Raw genomic sequence first — 17,757 nt, forward strand, 5'->3', positions numbered from 1 at the left:
ATCCCACGGGACCAACAACTAAGAAATAGCAAAAATAAAATCAGCTACGAGTATGCCTTAAAAAACTCAAAAGCTCAGGGTAGCTCAAACGTTTCTGGTCTCATGGAAAAAGTAGTATGGCTATCTTCATCACTTTATGCCATTCGAAATCATGATTACGACCACAAGTTATTCTCTATTTCGTCGGGTGACAACCAAAACTCACTAATTATTTACCACAAGTTCAAAGCCATAGTGAACCTAAGCTGTACCAAAACAAAGTTGGTTTTTAGGGTTCCGTAACCAAAGGGTAAAAACGGGACCCTATTACTAAGACTCCGCTGTCCGTCCGTCCGTCTGTCACCAGGCTGTATCTCACGAACCGTGATAGCTAGACAGTTGAAATTTTCAGAGATGATGTATTTCTGTTGCCGCTATAACAACAAATACTAAAAACAGAATAAAATAAAGATTTAAGTGGGGCTCCCATACAACAAACGTGATTTTTGACCGAAGTTAAGCAACGTCGGGCGGGGTCAGTACTTGGATGGGTGACCGTTTTTTTGCTTGTTTTGCTCTATTTTTTGTTGATGGTGCGGAACCCTCCGTGCGCGAGTCCGACTCGCACTTGGCCGGTTTTTGTTGTTTGGTAAGGGTCGGCAACGCGCATGTCACACCTCTGGAGTTACAAGCGTCTATAAGCTACGGTAACTGCTTATTATCAGGCGGGCCGTATGCCCATTTGCAATGAGTGAGTTTTGGTTGTCATCTGAAGATTTATCAGCGTAGTTTCTCGCCGTTATTTCAAACACTTACAAGCATAAAAGCCACTTTGTTTTCACTTCCACAGATATAATAATAACAGTTAGTCTGCCCTCTCCGGTATCGCCACCGCGCGTAGCCAACGTGCCAATCGCTTACGCTCCGTAGCGATCGAAACGCAACTGTCACTGCACTACTACGGAAGAGCGGTAGAGAGACACAAAGCGTTTCATTGCCGAAGCGATTGTCAGTTTGGCCATAGAGAAAAAAATACATAGAGTGCTCACTCAGTTTTAGTACCAAAAAGACTATTAGCATCTAGCATCGAGTAGCGGAACTATCAGTACTGCTACTTGACAATAGATGTCGCCACCGACCGGAAAGTTTTATGCTGTTGAGATAAGACTTTCCGGTCGGCGCTACATCTATTGTCAAGTAGCAGTACTGATAGTTCCGCTACTCGATGCTAGATGTAGACACTGAAATTAATAGTCTGAACTGATGTATGGATGCACTCTATGTATTTTTTTCTCTATGGTTTGGCTGGGCCGGCAGTACCGCAGTATCACTGCCCCCCCCCCCCCCCCCCCGGCTCATCGACTAGAACGCCTATATGACGAGGGCCATGTCCTTCTTGCTGGGCAGCTGCACCTTTTTGCCTTGCCACAGCGAGTTGTGTATCGTGAACGCGTCGATGGTCACTGTCAAGTGCTTCGTGTGGACTTGCGAGAAACACTTGCTGCCCGAATTGTATCTGGAACAAGGAGTTTCTTTTTAACCCTTAAATGCATAGTGATGCATTTATACACACAACATAAACATCAAATGTTATGCATTATTAAACAAATTCTATTTGTTCTTGTATATTATTTCAATAGTAAAACTAATAAATTTTCCGAATTATTACATAAATTTACGCAGTATTTTAATTTATAAAAGTTACATTTGTTTATAGACGAAATGTCGGAAAACTTGGAAAAACCTGGAAGTTGATGATTTTTAGTATGTGATTTTGGGCAGATTTTTCGGGGTTTGTAATTATTTTATATTTACAAATTTTATCATAGGAACATCACAAATAGTGTACCTTTCTGTTGGCAGTTAAGATTTTTCCTATACCCCTTACTAATAGCTATATATAGCTTATATAGCTATATATTTCCAAAAATATGATTTAGACTATGCAACTTTTAACACTGATTTCCCAGTGAAAATCGATGATATATTTTTTTTTTACTATTTTTCCTAGAAACGGCAAACAATTATGTGATATATATATTAATTTCGGGCAAAACGAAAAAATCATGTATTCAAGGGTTAAAAAGATGTTGGAAGTCGATAAATTTAGTAAACACTGATAAGTGGTATTGGCAGTGTGCGAAGTCGGTGGAGGGGGAAGTGGCGCTGATCGTCACAAACACAGGTAATCTTATGGAATGGCCGCCATTAGTACTAGCGGCAGCCGCTTGAACTAATTTTACTCCATAAGATTTAACGTAGAAAGTCTGCCGAAATGAGGGCAGCACCAGTCGTGCACCTAGCGAATAGTGATCCAATGGATACCATTGGCTCTGTTATTTAATTGACACACAATCTTAAAATGAACTATGAATCCAAGGCCATATATTTTAAATCAAATATCTATTCGTAGTATCATAAACAAAAAAAAAAATTCTAGAATATTTTTATACGTAATAAAATATGTTCATTATCTGCCAGCCAATGCTGTACAATTTTGTTTATAACCAGAGATCAGACAGTACAAGTACCTACTGTCACTGTCAGTGCTCGTCTCTACACAGTTCGAAGAAATATTTCGCCTCTAAGCTAACAATCTACACCAAGGCAATAAATACTTACTTGAAGAACTTATCAAACATCCTATCATTAACATTCTTCGGTCCCGTCCCGTACAGCTTCGTCACATGCTCCGTGTCCGGACAGTACGAGTATAACGCTCTGAACTGGCACCCGGCATCTCTGAACAGCACGAAGTGTCTCGCCTCTACGCTAACTAGTACCAAACAAGAGAATACTCACTTGAAGAACTTATCAAACATCCTATCATTAACATTCTTCGGTCCCGTCCCGTACAGCTTCGTCACATGTTCCGTGTCCGGACAGTACGAGTATAGCGCTCTGAACTGGCACCCGGCATCCCTGAACAGCAGGAAGTGTCTCGCCTCTACGATAACTAGTACCAACCAAGAGAATACTCACTTGAAGAATTTATCAAACATCCTATCATTAACATTCTTCGGTCCCGTCCCGTACAGCTTGGTCACATGTTCCGTGTCCGGACAGTACGAGTATAACGCTCTGAACTGGCACCCGGCATCCCGGAACAGCACGAAGTGTCTCGCCTCTACGATAACTAGTACCAACCAAGAGAATACTCACTTGAAGAACTTATCAAACATCCTATCATTAACATTCTTCGGTCCCGTCCCGTACAGCTTGGTCACATGTTCCGTGTCCGGACAGTACGAGTATAACGCTCTGAACTGGCACCCGGCATCCCGGAACAGCACGAAGTGTCTCGCCTCTACGATAACTAGTACCAACCAAGAGAATACTCACTTGAAGAACTTATCAAACATCCTATCATTAACATTCTTCGGTCCCGTCCCGTACAGCTTGGTCACATGCTCCGTGTCCGGACAGTACGAGTATAGCGCTCTGAACTGGCACCCGGCATCTCTGAACAGCACTAGGAAGTGCTTGGCCTCTGAGCGCGCGATCTCCTCTAGGACCCGCCGCTTGGCCTCGGCGTTCACGGCGCCCGGGAACACGCAGTACTCGACGGCGTTCAGCATGATGCCGCGGTTCGACTTGGTCGCCGGCTGCTTGTACAGCCGGGGGCCTGCAATGTCACATTGTTTCATTGTTAACGCGTTCCGTATTTGACAACTGCCTGATGGGAGAGCGAGATCATAGAGAAAAAAATACATAGAGTGCTCACTCCATACATCAGTTCAGACTATTAATTTCAGTGTCTACATCTAGCATCGAGTAGCGGAACTATCAGTACTGCTACTTGACAATAGATGTAGCACCGACCGGAAAGTCTTATCTCAACAGCATAAGACTTTCCGGTCGGTGGCGACATCTATTGTCAAGTAGCAGTACTGATAGTTCCGCTACTCGATGCTAGATGCTAATAGTCTTTTTGGTACTAAAACTGATGTATGGAGTGAGCACTCTATGTATTTTTTTCTCTATGGCGAGATTGACATTTATAGACTTTAATAACGTATCAAGTACAAAAATTGTATCCTCATCATAAGGTTTTATCTAACAATTTTAGAGTTACGTAACTACATTGGCGGAATCTGTGTGAAATTCTAGTAGCTGCGGACTAATGGGTCATAAATGTGAAGACTATTTATTTACTATTGTGCTTCACATCCGTAAAATAAAGTACCTAATTTAAATATCTGTATATTTTTATGTGAATGTAATGATAGAAATGCGGTGATGTATGAAGTGCTGCGAGTGTTATCGTTGTGAGTAAGCCGGGGCACACAATCTCTGTTAGGTCAAAATGCTCCAATCAAAACCATGCCTTATAGTAAACTTATACTCGAGTTATTGTAATTGGTACGTGATTTATGTTGGCATGACATGGTTTGACAACTACGTGCCTTTTTTATAGGCGTGTTACAGCAATCACTTTCGTTTAAAAGTGTTACTTTATTACTAGATTCTAATATTACTGGTGGAGATACGAGGTGTTTAAATTATTAAATTGCTAACCGTTACCGGTACGTCTTGTTAACCCAAAACATTAGTCTTTAAGTCTTAACTCTCTGTGAACACAGAATGAGCAAGAAAAATGACAACCATGACTCTTATACTTGTATAACGTCCATTTTTTGTGTATCGTAATTTTCTACTCCGTTTTTTGGATAATAAATAAAGAGTCATGACACATTTTAATACTTTAAATGTATTATGATCTTTATTTTTTCTATTTTTAAGTTAGACTGGCAATAATTTATATTACCATTTGGAGTTTTAGCAGGTGTAACGTTAATTTGCTTGTATTACACTATTTAACTACAAATATTAGATCATGGTAGAACCTTTCCGCGGATCCTGGGATGCTGAAGAAATAATATATTTTTTGTCAAGTTGTAGGTAATTAGGTCCTCTCGCGCATGAGAGGAGGCCTGTGCCCAGTAGGGGGACGTATATAGGCTGGATTATTATTATATCGTAGGCGATCGTTAAACAAATTAGGTCAGGTGTAATTCTTAAGTAAATTATGGCCATTCATTATAAACACTAACATTACTACTTATGTAAACGGCAAAACTAAGAAAGATTATAAATATTAAAAATATTATAATAAACAGCTTTCAGGATTTCAGTACTAAATTAAAAATTAAATTTTAGCGTCATTGACTTTTAGCGTCGAAAGAAACATTCGTCGTCAGAAATACCGAAGTAAACGTTAGAGTACCAACGAAGGAAGACTCACCAGAATAGTCCATGATGGAGGAGTGCGTGGATGAGACGTCGGAGGCGTCGTCGGCGTGCTGGCGGCGCTTGCCGATGGCGCCGGGCAGCGAGCCGGGGCCGGAGGCCGGCGAGGCCAGCGCGCGCAGCCCGGGCGAGGCCGCGCGCCGCCCGGGCGAGGCCGCGCGCCGCGGCGGCGTCGCGCGCCCGAGGCCCGAGTCTGCAATGTGCGACCTGTCTGTGTTGCGAGCTCGGGACGGCACAAAACAGATACAGTACAGAAGTCAATCACATGTATGTACTTCACTTTTCATACCTACGCTCGGCGGTCGCTCTAGGGTTGTCAACTATGACTTATGCACAAAAAACTATCGTGGTAGTGGCACTCGTATCTAGCTAATAGTGGCCGGGGCGGGGTGCTTACCTACCTACCTAACTGTCTGTTTAACGTTATAACGAACCATCGAAATACAAGCAGATACCAACTTAGCTCTCGTAAACCACTGGTAGCTTAAAAACGACAATTCACCTACAAAGCTATAATAATAGGGTATTTTTGACCACTAGTCAAAACAGTTTCATTTTGCGAACAGTTAAAACGATTAGGTACCCACTATTAATTGATTGAATGTTGAATTTAAACAACCGTCCACTGAACAGTTATAATAACTTTTTTTTGTTTCTCCATTATTGCACAAAAAAGTTCACAGACGCGTGTCTCAAGCGGATGGCACTTGCGCTCGCACTGGTCCCAACCGGTCCGAGATATAGTGTCCGTGAGCAGTGTCTATGTGTGCGTTGCTCGAGCGCACTTTGTATGTAGATTGATTTCTGTACTGTATCTGTTTTGTGGTGACGGTGAGCTCCCGGTACTAGTGGTGAAGCGTCCGGAGAGTACGCATCGACGCGTTTAATGTCCTAACATAGTGACCCTACGGGGCTGGAGAAGATTCGAATACTGATTAAACCATTTATTTGCCAATGTGTTTCTGAATTATAAAAGTTCTTTACGTATTTAAGTATTTGCCTATAATATAAATATTATGAATAGTCTAGTACGCGCTATACCAGCCTTCTGATTTGTGGGACGCGACGGTCGGAGCTGTCAGCGGTGCAGCACTGTTTAAAAGAACCTCGACACGGAAGAAATTGATAAAGACGATTCTTATTGAGCTTACTATAAGTCGATTTGTGTAATGGACGTAATGGTGCTTCCTCACTGGGTGTTATATAACATGATAGCGTTTTATTATGTTGTCACAAGATGGCCCTCATTTATTTACTCTACATGTGTGAGGATAGCCTCCAGTTTACTCCGGAACACTTTACATAAATAAAACAAGCAGTAATGATCAAAACTTAACAAACAAGATATCGAAAGATTGCACCTTGATTTCGTGAAACGGACGTTATATGGACGCTTCACCACCGTTTTAAAAAAATGACACTAAGATGATCTCGTCTAGCTTCTATGACTATTTAAAATGTATTTCGTAATCATGACCCTCTAAAAATTGATCAAAAGATTCAATTATAATGAAAAATTCTAGAGTTCCATTTCTACAATAAGTTTCAACAACGACAATAACATTTAAATGTAGTATGCTTAAAAATAAATATAATAAATTGCTTACAGTAAATTAGACTCAGTTTATATAGACACAAAACCCATATACATAATAAACAAAGAATGACGTTTACCCAATAAAAAATAGTTGACTACCTTAAATACAAACCATAAAAATAACATTTAAGAATTTTCTTTTAAACTAATCTGAATTAACTTTATTATTGTTAGTAACAAATTATTCTATTAATTTAACTAGCATAAAATTAGAATTAGTTAGGAATTATTTACTTAAAAGGGTACCTATGAGTTAAAGAAGAACATATTTAATAGAAACATATATAATTATGAAGCGTAAAATACTAAATGTGTACTACGTACGTACGGTGGGCACCAAGCCATCTACACTACATATGCTAAACTAAAGAAAACAAGCCTCAAAACATTTTGTATTTTACGCAAATTACATTATACGCCATATAATTATTTACCGTAATATAAACTTATATACCTGAGTATATATAAGCGGATATAGTGAAGGTAAATGTCGAACGATGTCACACCAACACCATATTGATCATGCTCTAACACCGACCCTAGGGATACCGCGTAAAATAAACCATAACCTCTATAAATACGTAAATATTGCCAATGACCCAAGAAACGAAAACAATATGTGCACAGAATACGCGTTCGAGAAGTACCGCGGCGGCGGCGAATGGTCCTACTACTGCTTTGCTTTTAAAATTAAAAAGAAAAGTGCATTTGAGTGGCCGAATTAATTAACAATACAAAAGAGAAGGTATAATTATTAATTGAAGTACGGTTTGTGATAGATGATTTAGAATATGAGCTTGAATTAAAGCTGTATGTACAAACATAGTAATTGTAGTAGCTAATTCACAGGCAAACGCTAACGTGACACAACTATCCGGTATGATAAGTTAGACCGTATATTAGTATGTGTTAACGATCTATCTTTATATCTAATACCTGCGTCTCTCGCGGATCTTAACTCTGAATAAGCCACTTCAAAACAGCAATTGAACCTTCGCCGCGCCCGGCGCCTCAGAACGCGCGCAAACAAAATAGAACCCAAACGCACCAGAAACAAAAGCGAAGATCGCACCGTGCCGAGACGGCGTACTGAAACGTGTCTTACCGCACAAGTTCATTAGAGAGCTAGACTTCCGTCCCGCCTTAAAGTTATTCTGGTAAGTGGAATATTTAGACCTTCCACGGGCAGACTGTGGTTCCTCATTGACGCGCTCTGAAATGTTTCCTATAGTCATCACGCCAAACTCATGCAATCCCGCGCAAACACATGCAGCTCGCGAGCGGGCGAGACCATCGTTATCATGATTCATCTTTAAATACATGGCAAACAAAATTAATACTAAAAACGCGATATGTAGACACATGACTGAGCATATTATTATTTATAGGGAACCAATATTAATGCGCGGAAGGTCTAGGCACGTCGAGTGGAGAAACAAGCGCAATAAACCTCTTACGGAATCATAGCTGGTTCCGAACTACATACAAGGCCAAAATATAAATATAAAAGCATAATTTTGTGACTCTATACATTGCTACTGCGCTGTAATACACATAATAATTGAGGGGTAAAATTTGGTTCGAAATAATACAAGCGTTCTACGAAAAAAAACAAAGAAGCTTTTTTAACATTTTAGGGGTTCAATATGGCAATTTGTCTCATAATATAATGTGCAATATAATTTAAATTCGGATCAAAATATATCAGAATCACTTGGAAATGTTCACTCTTACTTTTCTGAATTACATCAGTGTGAAGGGGATTTTAGTGTTCTGATACATATCTTTCAATTGTAGATACGTGACACTTAACGATTGTCGATCGCTTCCATACAAATTTAATTTAAATTAGTTACACATTGTAGCTCATATGAAAACGACGACACGTTTGAAGACGTTGCTCATTAGGTAGAAACAACATCACATTAGAAGACATTAATCACGTCGATTGATTGATGTTGAATTGAATGATGAAACGAGTATGAATTTTTAATTCAGAGAATATTAAGTCTTATTTTCTCGTCAATCAATCGACGCCATGTCCTTAATTTGCAAGTTATAACAAGCATTTCATATGAGAATAATAGCTGATACTCAAAATAACCATGTCTTCTTGTGGCATCGACAGAAGCAGCTATTATTTTCAACTAGATAAGTTCCCAAAAACAGTTTCAATCTTATGATTCACGTGATTATCACGTGAATTTCTGTTGTGTTTTGTTAGTTGGAAAAGAGGTTTTAGACATACTTTGTATTAAGTCTTTTCTTCTAAAAGAGGATATGATATTTTATTGAAGCCTGGTTTTGGGATATTTCCAGCAAAGCACGGGGGACATGAAAACAAAAACGGAGAAACTTCATTCGTGTTATCTCACTCCAAGCAACACTCGAAGGAAAGAGACGGCACGACAGCAGTTTCGGAAAACTTAGTGAAAACATATCAAGTGCGTGGGAAGGGAACGCTTACACCGGCTTCCGGTCTGATATCGATAAAAAAGTGCCGAATAGAAAACATAATGGTTTTATGTTTTATTTATTTCCGTTACATTTTAAAATATCTTAAACAGAAATGGCTGGCGAAAAGCGATTATTAGGAGAGCCGACCCCAATTGAACATGGGATAAGGCCGGAGAAAGAAGAAAGAAGTTCGAGTTAGAGTGAAAGTTCGTCATAATTATATATTCATTTGGTTTGCACTATTTGAAACCGTGGGTACAAAACGATTTATTATTATACATTAATTTGTTTTATTACAAAATTAATGTTGGATAAAATCTTTCGTATATATATTAGATCGATTCAAATTTAGACCACAAACTACAATATGCCTTCGCTACACATTAGCGTCGCAAAATATGCCTCGCCAGCAATTTGTTTTTCTCAAACATGCAATGAAATGTCGTCGCTCCGGGCGTTATATCAGGCTTCGAAGTATCACGTTTAGGGCGGAGCAACCCCAGAGAACTGTAAAGGAATTTCATACGAAATTGAAGGCCTAGGCCGGGAAGTAATTTTTTTTTAAATTCTAATGTAAACATGGGGTCTGTGTCCATAAACAGACTAAACAGCCGAATTAAATATTTTTTTTATATTTTTGGTGAATGAATGGTTATCGGACCAAAATATCCGTGATAACGCCTGTTATACACGAACGTACTGATATTAAGAATACGAATTTGTATGATTCAATGTGTTGATGAAAAAATTTAAAATTTTGTCTATACGTAAGTCACCAGAGACCATAGACAATATTTAAAATCCTCTGCATTTATTTTATCTATAGAAATTGAGATTCTTATTATCAGATTGTGTATAATGGCGCTAATAAGGGTATATTCGAACACTACACACGCGAAATACGGACGACTTCCGTAAAAAAAAAACAATTATGGCGGGATTGGAAGGTAAATTAAAAAACTTTTGTTGTGAAGTTGGATTTTTTTTATAAAGATTTGTTTGTTTGTTTGAAATTTGTTTTTTTGAGTGGTGTATTTTTTTATTTCATTGCATGTTTGAGAAAAGCACTATACATGCCTAGCCGTGAAAAGGTCTTGCCGGCTTCGTATCACTATCCGGCCTCCCTACGGTCGGCCGGCTATACCTACTCACCCGGCAAGCCCTTCTTTCCCGGCGTCTGCAGTAATGTACTATTACGGCAATATCTTAAATCAGGTTAGGTTAGTCTGCAGTGAAATAGTTTTTGCAATTGGCAAGGTGCGCAGTCGGTGGAGGGGGAAGTGGCGCTGATCGTCACAAACACAGGTAATCTTATGGAATGTCTGACATTAGTACTAGCGGCAGCCGCTTGAACTAATTTTACTCCATAAGATTTAACGTAGAAAGTCTGCCAAAATGAGGGCAGCACCAGTCGTGCACCTAGCGACTCGTATGACAAGATTACGTTAAGGGCTCATTTAGACGGTGCGAGAACTCGCATGCGAGTTTCATTACATTGCGTCATTTGATCGGTCGGCTGAATTGATGTAACCTCAATGGTCCACAATGTAACTAAAATCGTATACGAGTTCGCGCGCCGTCTAAATGAGCCCTAACAGCCGTATCATGAAATCCGGATCGGACTCTAAACGACATAAAAAAAAGTGTTAACGAGTTTTTCCAAATCGGCTAGAACCGAGCGTAAGCGTCCCACACCTCACACAGTACACAGTATAGCAGAGTTAGTACAGCGAGTGGTGTCGCTCACCTCTCGAGGTCTTGCAGCTGCCGCGGCGGCCGAGCGGGCCGCTGGCCGCGCTCGCGGGCGACACGCCGCCGCCGCCGCGCTCCTCCACGGGCGAGTCTGCGGTTAGTGTGCCAGATGCTTTATGCGCTCATTCCGTGAACATTGACCTCTGGACTACCGACACTGTTTAAGTGGATCGACTACTTCTTGTTTCCGTTAGCACAGTTTGTAAAAAAAAAATGTTGTACAGTCTAGTGTAAAAATATGACCCACTCATTATACTCAAAAACAGGGATGTTGCGAACATCCGCATCCGCAACCGCGGAACTTCCGCATTATTTTCAACATCCGCATCTGCATCCGCATCCGCATAAAATCGATGCGGAGCTTATGCGGATGCGGACGTCGAACAAGTTGGTACAGGAACGTTTTAGCGGCGGCGTAAGTGCTAGGTAATTTCGTCATTACCTATAACGAAACCGTCTAGATCCAGAGAAGTCGGCCAAGTTACTGTTTATTAAATATTTAACGCACCTATGTTCTTGCTCAGATACTAAGCGTTTCGTTTTTTTTTTAAATAAAAAAATACTAAAAATGTAATATTTGACGTTTTCTAAGTACCTAATCTTGACATCCGCATCCGCGGATGTGAGCCTTTAAATATCCGCATCCGCGGATGTCAAAAAATCTGCATCCGCAACATCCCTGCTCAAAAATATGTCCCATAGCTTACATAAGTGTCAGCGAATTAAGAGCTATATGGGACATATTTTTGAGTAAGTTGTATGCGCCCATATTTTTACATTTGACTGTATCTAAGCATTTTACTAACATGCTCAGTTGTAGCCCCAGATGTTCGGTGAATTATAATCCTTAAAGACCATGGTGTTAAAAGAGTATACGTAATAATTGCAAAGGCTTACAAAAAACAGTTGATCCACTAATTTGTATTTAGAAAAATTAGTTCAAACATTTTTAATTTAGTTACTAACAGTAAAAATAGTCCAGAAATCACAAAATAATGGTGATTCAGTCCACATAAATTAGTTAATGGACACCTTAGTAAATAGAGATATGTTATTATGTTTAAAGTGTGTATTAGAAGTAGATTTCAGTACCACAAAAGAGCGAAAAATTAGGTCAAAAACAATCTTCAGCATAGAGCACTTTTATAGAAGAGGAACATGGTAACACCAGACTCCCAATGCATTGTCAATATCTGAAGAAATGAACCATAAGACTCCCAAGACCATAACAGAACCAGCATGTAGATCAATTCCTTTTGATTAAAAGTGTAAATGTTTTCATTTCATTTGATAGACATGCTCAATGTAAATAGTGTTGAAGTTCATAAGTGTTATAAAATATCACAAAGGCTTATATTATTCCACTGTATTGCAAAATTTACCATTCACATAACAAAACGTGCTTTATATCTAAATCGGGGGTAATGACGACTTTTGAACATGCAATACCTCTGTACAATCAAAGACTATACTTATCGGACCAAAAATCCGTGAAGACAAATTTTGTCACCAAAGATTGGTGTTGTCTTTAACTGTACGTGGTAAAACGGACTTTATAAACATGCAACAAGGTGTATTTACCTCTGTAGAGGCCGGCCCGCTCCGCCAGACTGTCCTGTGAGCCGCGGTAGTAGTCGCGCCGCATGGTGCCTGGTGCACACAGATAGCTAGTACGAGACCACGAAAACTACCGACCGTCTTTGGAATAGATTGAAGTTGGAAGTTTTCGTGATTTTCGTGGTAAAGGCAGGGGTGGGGTGTAGCATGAGTCAGTATATAGAGAGATCTCTTATTCAATTTTTCTTGGCCTATATTTTTTTAGCGCACGTCTCGTGAATTTAAAAGTAAAATTACAGAGCAACTGATTGACTCGTGCTACAAAAAACATTACAATTAGCTGAATACAAGGCACATGGACCAAATAATCACTGGAAATATATTTTCAGTACATTTTTGCGAAACTACGAGTATGATGGTCGACTTTAGCGTGTGATATTATATTATACAAAGAACACATCTGTCTTGTTATTATCTCACTTTATAGAAATGAAAGGATGGTTATCTTGACCTTGCCACTATTAAAGTATGATAACATTGATAACTCTTTAAAAAATCTAAAGTTTTTTTTTTTTCAAAATTTACTCAAGTTTTATAAGTAATGTTTCCAGTGATTTTTGGGTCCTAGCCAAGATAATTTACGCGTATGCCGTGCGAACGGGGACAGCTAGGGGGGAAACAAAACAATGAGACGAATACGCGAAACATGCCACTTGAACATTATTTATTTAGTGCTGAATAGGGTCAAATGATACACATGGCAAAATTGAATAATTTTACGGTTTAGACTCGCTTGTTTTAAGTCACTCGCGCGACATGTTTCGGAGAGCCTAGGCCTCCTTTCTCAAGCACTAACAGTGCGAGCAGCGTTCACGACGGCCGTGTATCGCATACTGCGGCACTCCGCCGCCGTCGTCGTGAACGCTGCTCGCACTGTTAGTGCTTGAGAAAGGAGACCTAGGCTCTCCGAAACATGTCGCGCGAGTGACTTAAAACAAGTGAGTCTAAACCGTAAAATTATTCAATGTTAGTATGTCTCACAACAGTTTAAATTGGACATGGCAAAATGTCTCTGATTGATTCAACGATTCAGGTTACTAAAGGTACTAAACATCGAAACGTTTACTTTGATTATTTTCCAGGTTTATTTGGCCGTATTTGCACTATTTTTATTATTGTAATATGTAGCGTGAATATAAAATAATATCACATATTTTAAAATTTATACAATAAAATAATCTATAAAATTGCGATTGTGAAGACATTAAAAATAATACAAAAAATTAATTATTTTACATGCACGCTATATAATATATCAATTTAAACATACAACAGAACAGCATATATTTATTTTTATACATGTGGAAAGCCGTAAACTGAGTCATATACCGAGATCTATCCTTAAAACTGTTAAAGGAGTTCTTACGTCGCAAATACAGTGTGTAAGTCAAATACGGGCAATAAATTAAACCAGATATAGAATTTACCCGTCTTATCATTAATTAAGATGTTTTTTTAAGTTACACTTAATTATGACCCCGTGATTAATTTTTTCCACATGTACCGAGCAGCAATGTACTGTAAACATTAAGAAACAAGATGATAATGACATTACGAGATACGAGCTTTTCATAGTAACTGCCAACAAGCGTTGACAGTTACTTTAAAAAGCTCGTATCCCGTAACGTGTGTGGTGTATTACATTGCGGGCCAAATTATTTTGTATGGTTATAATTTTCAATGCATTTCTAAGTAAAATCTATCTCAATGTTCTTTTTAGGTCCTATGCTAACCACCGTTTAAATATTCGCCCGTATTGGATTTACACACTGTATTTGCTGCTTATTGTAATGTAGAATAAAACATAGTAATCGGTAACAACAGGACAACATTAGTAAAAAACAGGGGTCACACTGGAGGCAAGCGTTTTTGGCTAAACGTGTCAAGAACTAAAAAAAATAACATGGGCGGTGCATCAAATATACTTTTTTTCTACTCCAGCACTTAAATGTGTCAATTAAATGACTGACAGTGATATCTAAAGCAATGTCATTTGAATGCTTTGTCTATAGGCTCATAAGATGACTGCTAGCAGTCATGTTATGAGTATAATACAACTGCTTTATTTTTTTTAAAGATACAAGTTCCGATCATCTTGATTGAAAGAGGTATGTTTTCATTTACAATAATAACTCTTTTTTTTTTTAAATAATAACTAAATTTTTTTTAAATAATAACTAATTTTTTTTAATAATAACTCTTTTTTTTGCTGCAGCTGTCATAGAAAAAGTAATGTATGCAACAGCTCATAATTGGTTCTTAAAATTCAAGGGTCTGTTTTTTTTTTTTTTTTTTTTTGCAGCTGTCATAGAAAAAGTAATGTATGCAACAGCTCATAATTGGTTTTTTTTTTACAAAACTCGACTACGTCTCGTTTTGTAACTTCGACCCTTGAATTTTAAGAACCCTTATTATATCACTGTTGCATAATAGTAGTTTATGCAACAGTGATATAATAAGGGTTCTTAAAATTCAAGGGTCGAAGTTACAAAACGAGACGTAGTCGAGTTTTGTAAAAAAAGACCCGAGAATTTTAAGAACCAATTATGAGCTGTTGCATACATTACTTTTTCTATGACAGCTGCAGCAAAAAAAAAGAGTTATTATTAAAAAAAAAGAGTTATTATTTAAAAAAAATTGAGTTATTATTTAAAAAAAAAAAGAGTTATTATTGTAAATGAAAACATACCTCTTTCAATCAAGATGATCGGAACTTGTATCTTTAAAAAAAATAAAGCAGTTGTATTATACTCATAAGATGACTGCTAGCAGTCATCTTATGAGCCTATAGACAAATCATTCAAATGACATTGCTTTAGATATCACTGTCAGTCATTTAATTGACACATTTAAGTGCTGGAGTAGAAAAACTACTATAAGAAGTCGGAGCGATTTTTTTTGAATTCTCTAGTAATAAAGTATTCAAATGTCTGAAAATAAGACAAATAGATTTCGATGGACGTTCCGCCATCGCAAGGTACATACACAAAAGTGCGGAAAATAGAAACAATGACATAACAAGAGCATTTTAGCAGCCAAATATCAGATTAACAAAAGATTCCGTTTGTAAGTGCCACTTGCACCATCCCACTGACCCGGGGTTAACCGGTTAAACCAACCCAGTGTCGAATTGTACCGGTAATCATGGTGACTCCAGGTTTAACCGGTTAACCTCGGGTTAGTGAACGGTGGAAGTGGCCCTTAGTGTTGTAAATATATGTGGAGTTCCTTATGCTCGATGTGCATCGCCGCTTTTCTGTTCTAAACGGGCATAGAGAAAAAAATACATAGAGTGCTCACTCCATACATCAGTTTTAGTACCAAAAAGACTATTAGCATCTAGCATCGAATAGCGGAACTATCAGTACTGCTACTGGACAATAGATGTAGCACCGACCGGAAAGTCTTATGCTGTCGAGACAAGACTTTCCGGTCGGTGCTACATCTATTGTCAAGTAGCAGTACTGATAGTTCCGCTACTCGATGCTAGATGTAGACACTGAAATTAATAGTCTGAACTGATGTATGGAGTGAGCACTCTTGTCTTACTATACTGCCCTGCTAAGCCGAAAAGCGCTATCTCAAAAACAATGATTTTGAAAATAGAATTCTCAGGTATAGAAACTAAAGCATAAGTTAGCAATGAATGTTCTTTTGAGATAGCGCTTTTCGGCTTCAAGTAGCAGTACTGATAGTTCCGCTACTCGATGCTAGATGTAGACACTGAAATTAATAGTCTGAACTGATGTATGGAGTGAGCACTCTTGTCTTACTATATTTCTCTATGAAACGGGTTACTTCTTGTAGGAGCAGGATGTTGGAAAGTGTCTTCGTAAACTAAAAGAATCTTGTTTATAGGTAACTGCATAAACGCACGTGGAACAAGTTTAAATGTTTGAATAATATAACAGCTTTTATTCGCGTGCGTGATGCCGTCACATTCTTTCGACCTTACTACTAAACAGACTAAATTTGTAATCGGTGCTTATTTCTTTCGACAATATATATCTTCGTATGGACCGCTCATAGTTTCCTTTACGCCCGAGATCTAACACAGGAAGTGAAGGGTGTGCCTGGGGCATAGACTAGGAATCCTCTAGACTGAGTTTAGAGCAATTATTTCATGAAACCGATGCTGCCAAAAATACGGGGGTGCGGGGGGACGAGGTGAGCGAATCCCGTGCCGTGATTGGTCCCTTCAAAGACACGGACCAATCACGGCACGGGATTGACTCGAAGATGGAGTAAATCTACCGTATGAGTGGCAGAGGGGGTAGTGTAGAGGGGGTAGTGGTATGCTCAGTCTAGAGCAGGGATCGGATACCGGTATTTTTTGTATGGGAACGGAAACGGTATTTTTTCGTTCTTTGCTAATTACTTCATTTCTAATTGGGCAATCTAATAATATGAAGTCGTAACCTAAAAACACAACTGAGTCCTACATTTCGAGTATAAAATAATTCGAAAAATATGGTTATTTCTAAGTTTTTGCAAGAAACCGGTTCCGATCCCTGGTCTAAAGGATGTCTCGTCTGTGGCCTGGGGGTACCTGGAGCGGCACTCACCGGTGAGGTTGGTGGAGGAGGGCTGCTTGCTGCCGAGCAGGCCCTCGGCCTGCTGCAGGGCGCCGCTGTCCACGTGGATGGTCTTGGGCCGCGCGCGCGGCGGCTGCCGGCCGCGCGGCCGCAGCGGCGCCGCCCCCGCCGCCGGTCGCGCCAGATCCATCAACGAGGACTTGTCGAGGACTTTGCCCTGGAATTCAGATGTTCAGGTTAGGCTGAAGTGCGTTTGACCACACGAGGTTGGATGTTGGATACTAAAATAAAAGCTGCAGCCTGCCTAGTATAAATAAATATAGTATTTTATGCAACCGTTGTTTAAGAGAGGTCAAAAAAGGCGAGTGGCGTGAATAACAATTTGAGGCGAAGCCGAAAATTGTTAATAATGACGCCATGAGTATTTTTTGACTCAGACAACGTTGCATACAATACTTTTTCTACTCCCGTACTTTTATTTGTCATTTAAAGGGTCGTGCACACACCTTTAAAACCCTACCTTATAGTTGTCAAGACAAGTCTTTAGTCTATTCCCCAAAAAAGAATTTG

At 39.1% G+C, this 17,757-nt stretch overlaps 1 protein-coding gene across 1 annotated transcript in view; it reads right to left on the bottom strand.

Moving 5' to 3' along the window:
- Positions 1-1,329: 1,329 nt before the first annotated feature.
- LOC134648221 (patronin-like) overlaps positions 1,330-17,757 on the bottom strand; it is an 89,896-nt gene continuing 73,468 nt past the window's right edge. Inside the window, exons 25-31 of the mRNA XM_063502705.1 lie at positions 17,218-17,404; positions 12,617-12,685; positions 11,031-11,126; positions 7,932-8,039; positions 5,225-5,422; positions 3,322-3,604; positions 1,330-1,495 (exon numbers count right to left, since the gene is read on the bottom strand). Of these exons, the coding sequence (XP_063358775.1) occupies positions 1,351-1,495; positions 3,322-3,604; positions 5,225-5,422; positions 7,932-8,039; positions 11,031-11,126; positions 12,617-12,685; positions 17,218-17,404 (1,086 nt within the window). The 3' untranslated portion in view covers positions 1,330-1,350. The remainder of the gene's footprint in view (positions 1,496-3,321; positions 3,605-5,224; positions 5,423-7,931; positions 8,040-11,030; positions 11,127-12,616; positions 12,686-17,217; positions 17,405-17,757) is intronic.

Source organism: Cydia amplana, chromosome 5 (assembly GCF_948474715.1).
Source record: "Cydia amplana chromosome 5, ilCydAmpl1.1, whole genome shotgun sequence".
NCBI lineage: Eukaryota > Metazoa > Arthropoda > Insecta > Lepidoptera > Tortricidae > Cydia > Cydia amplana.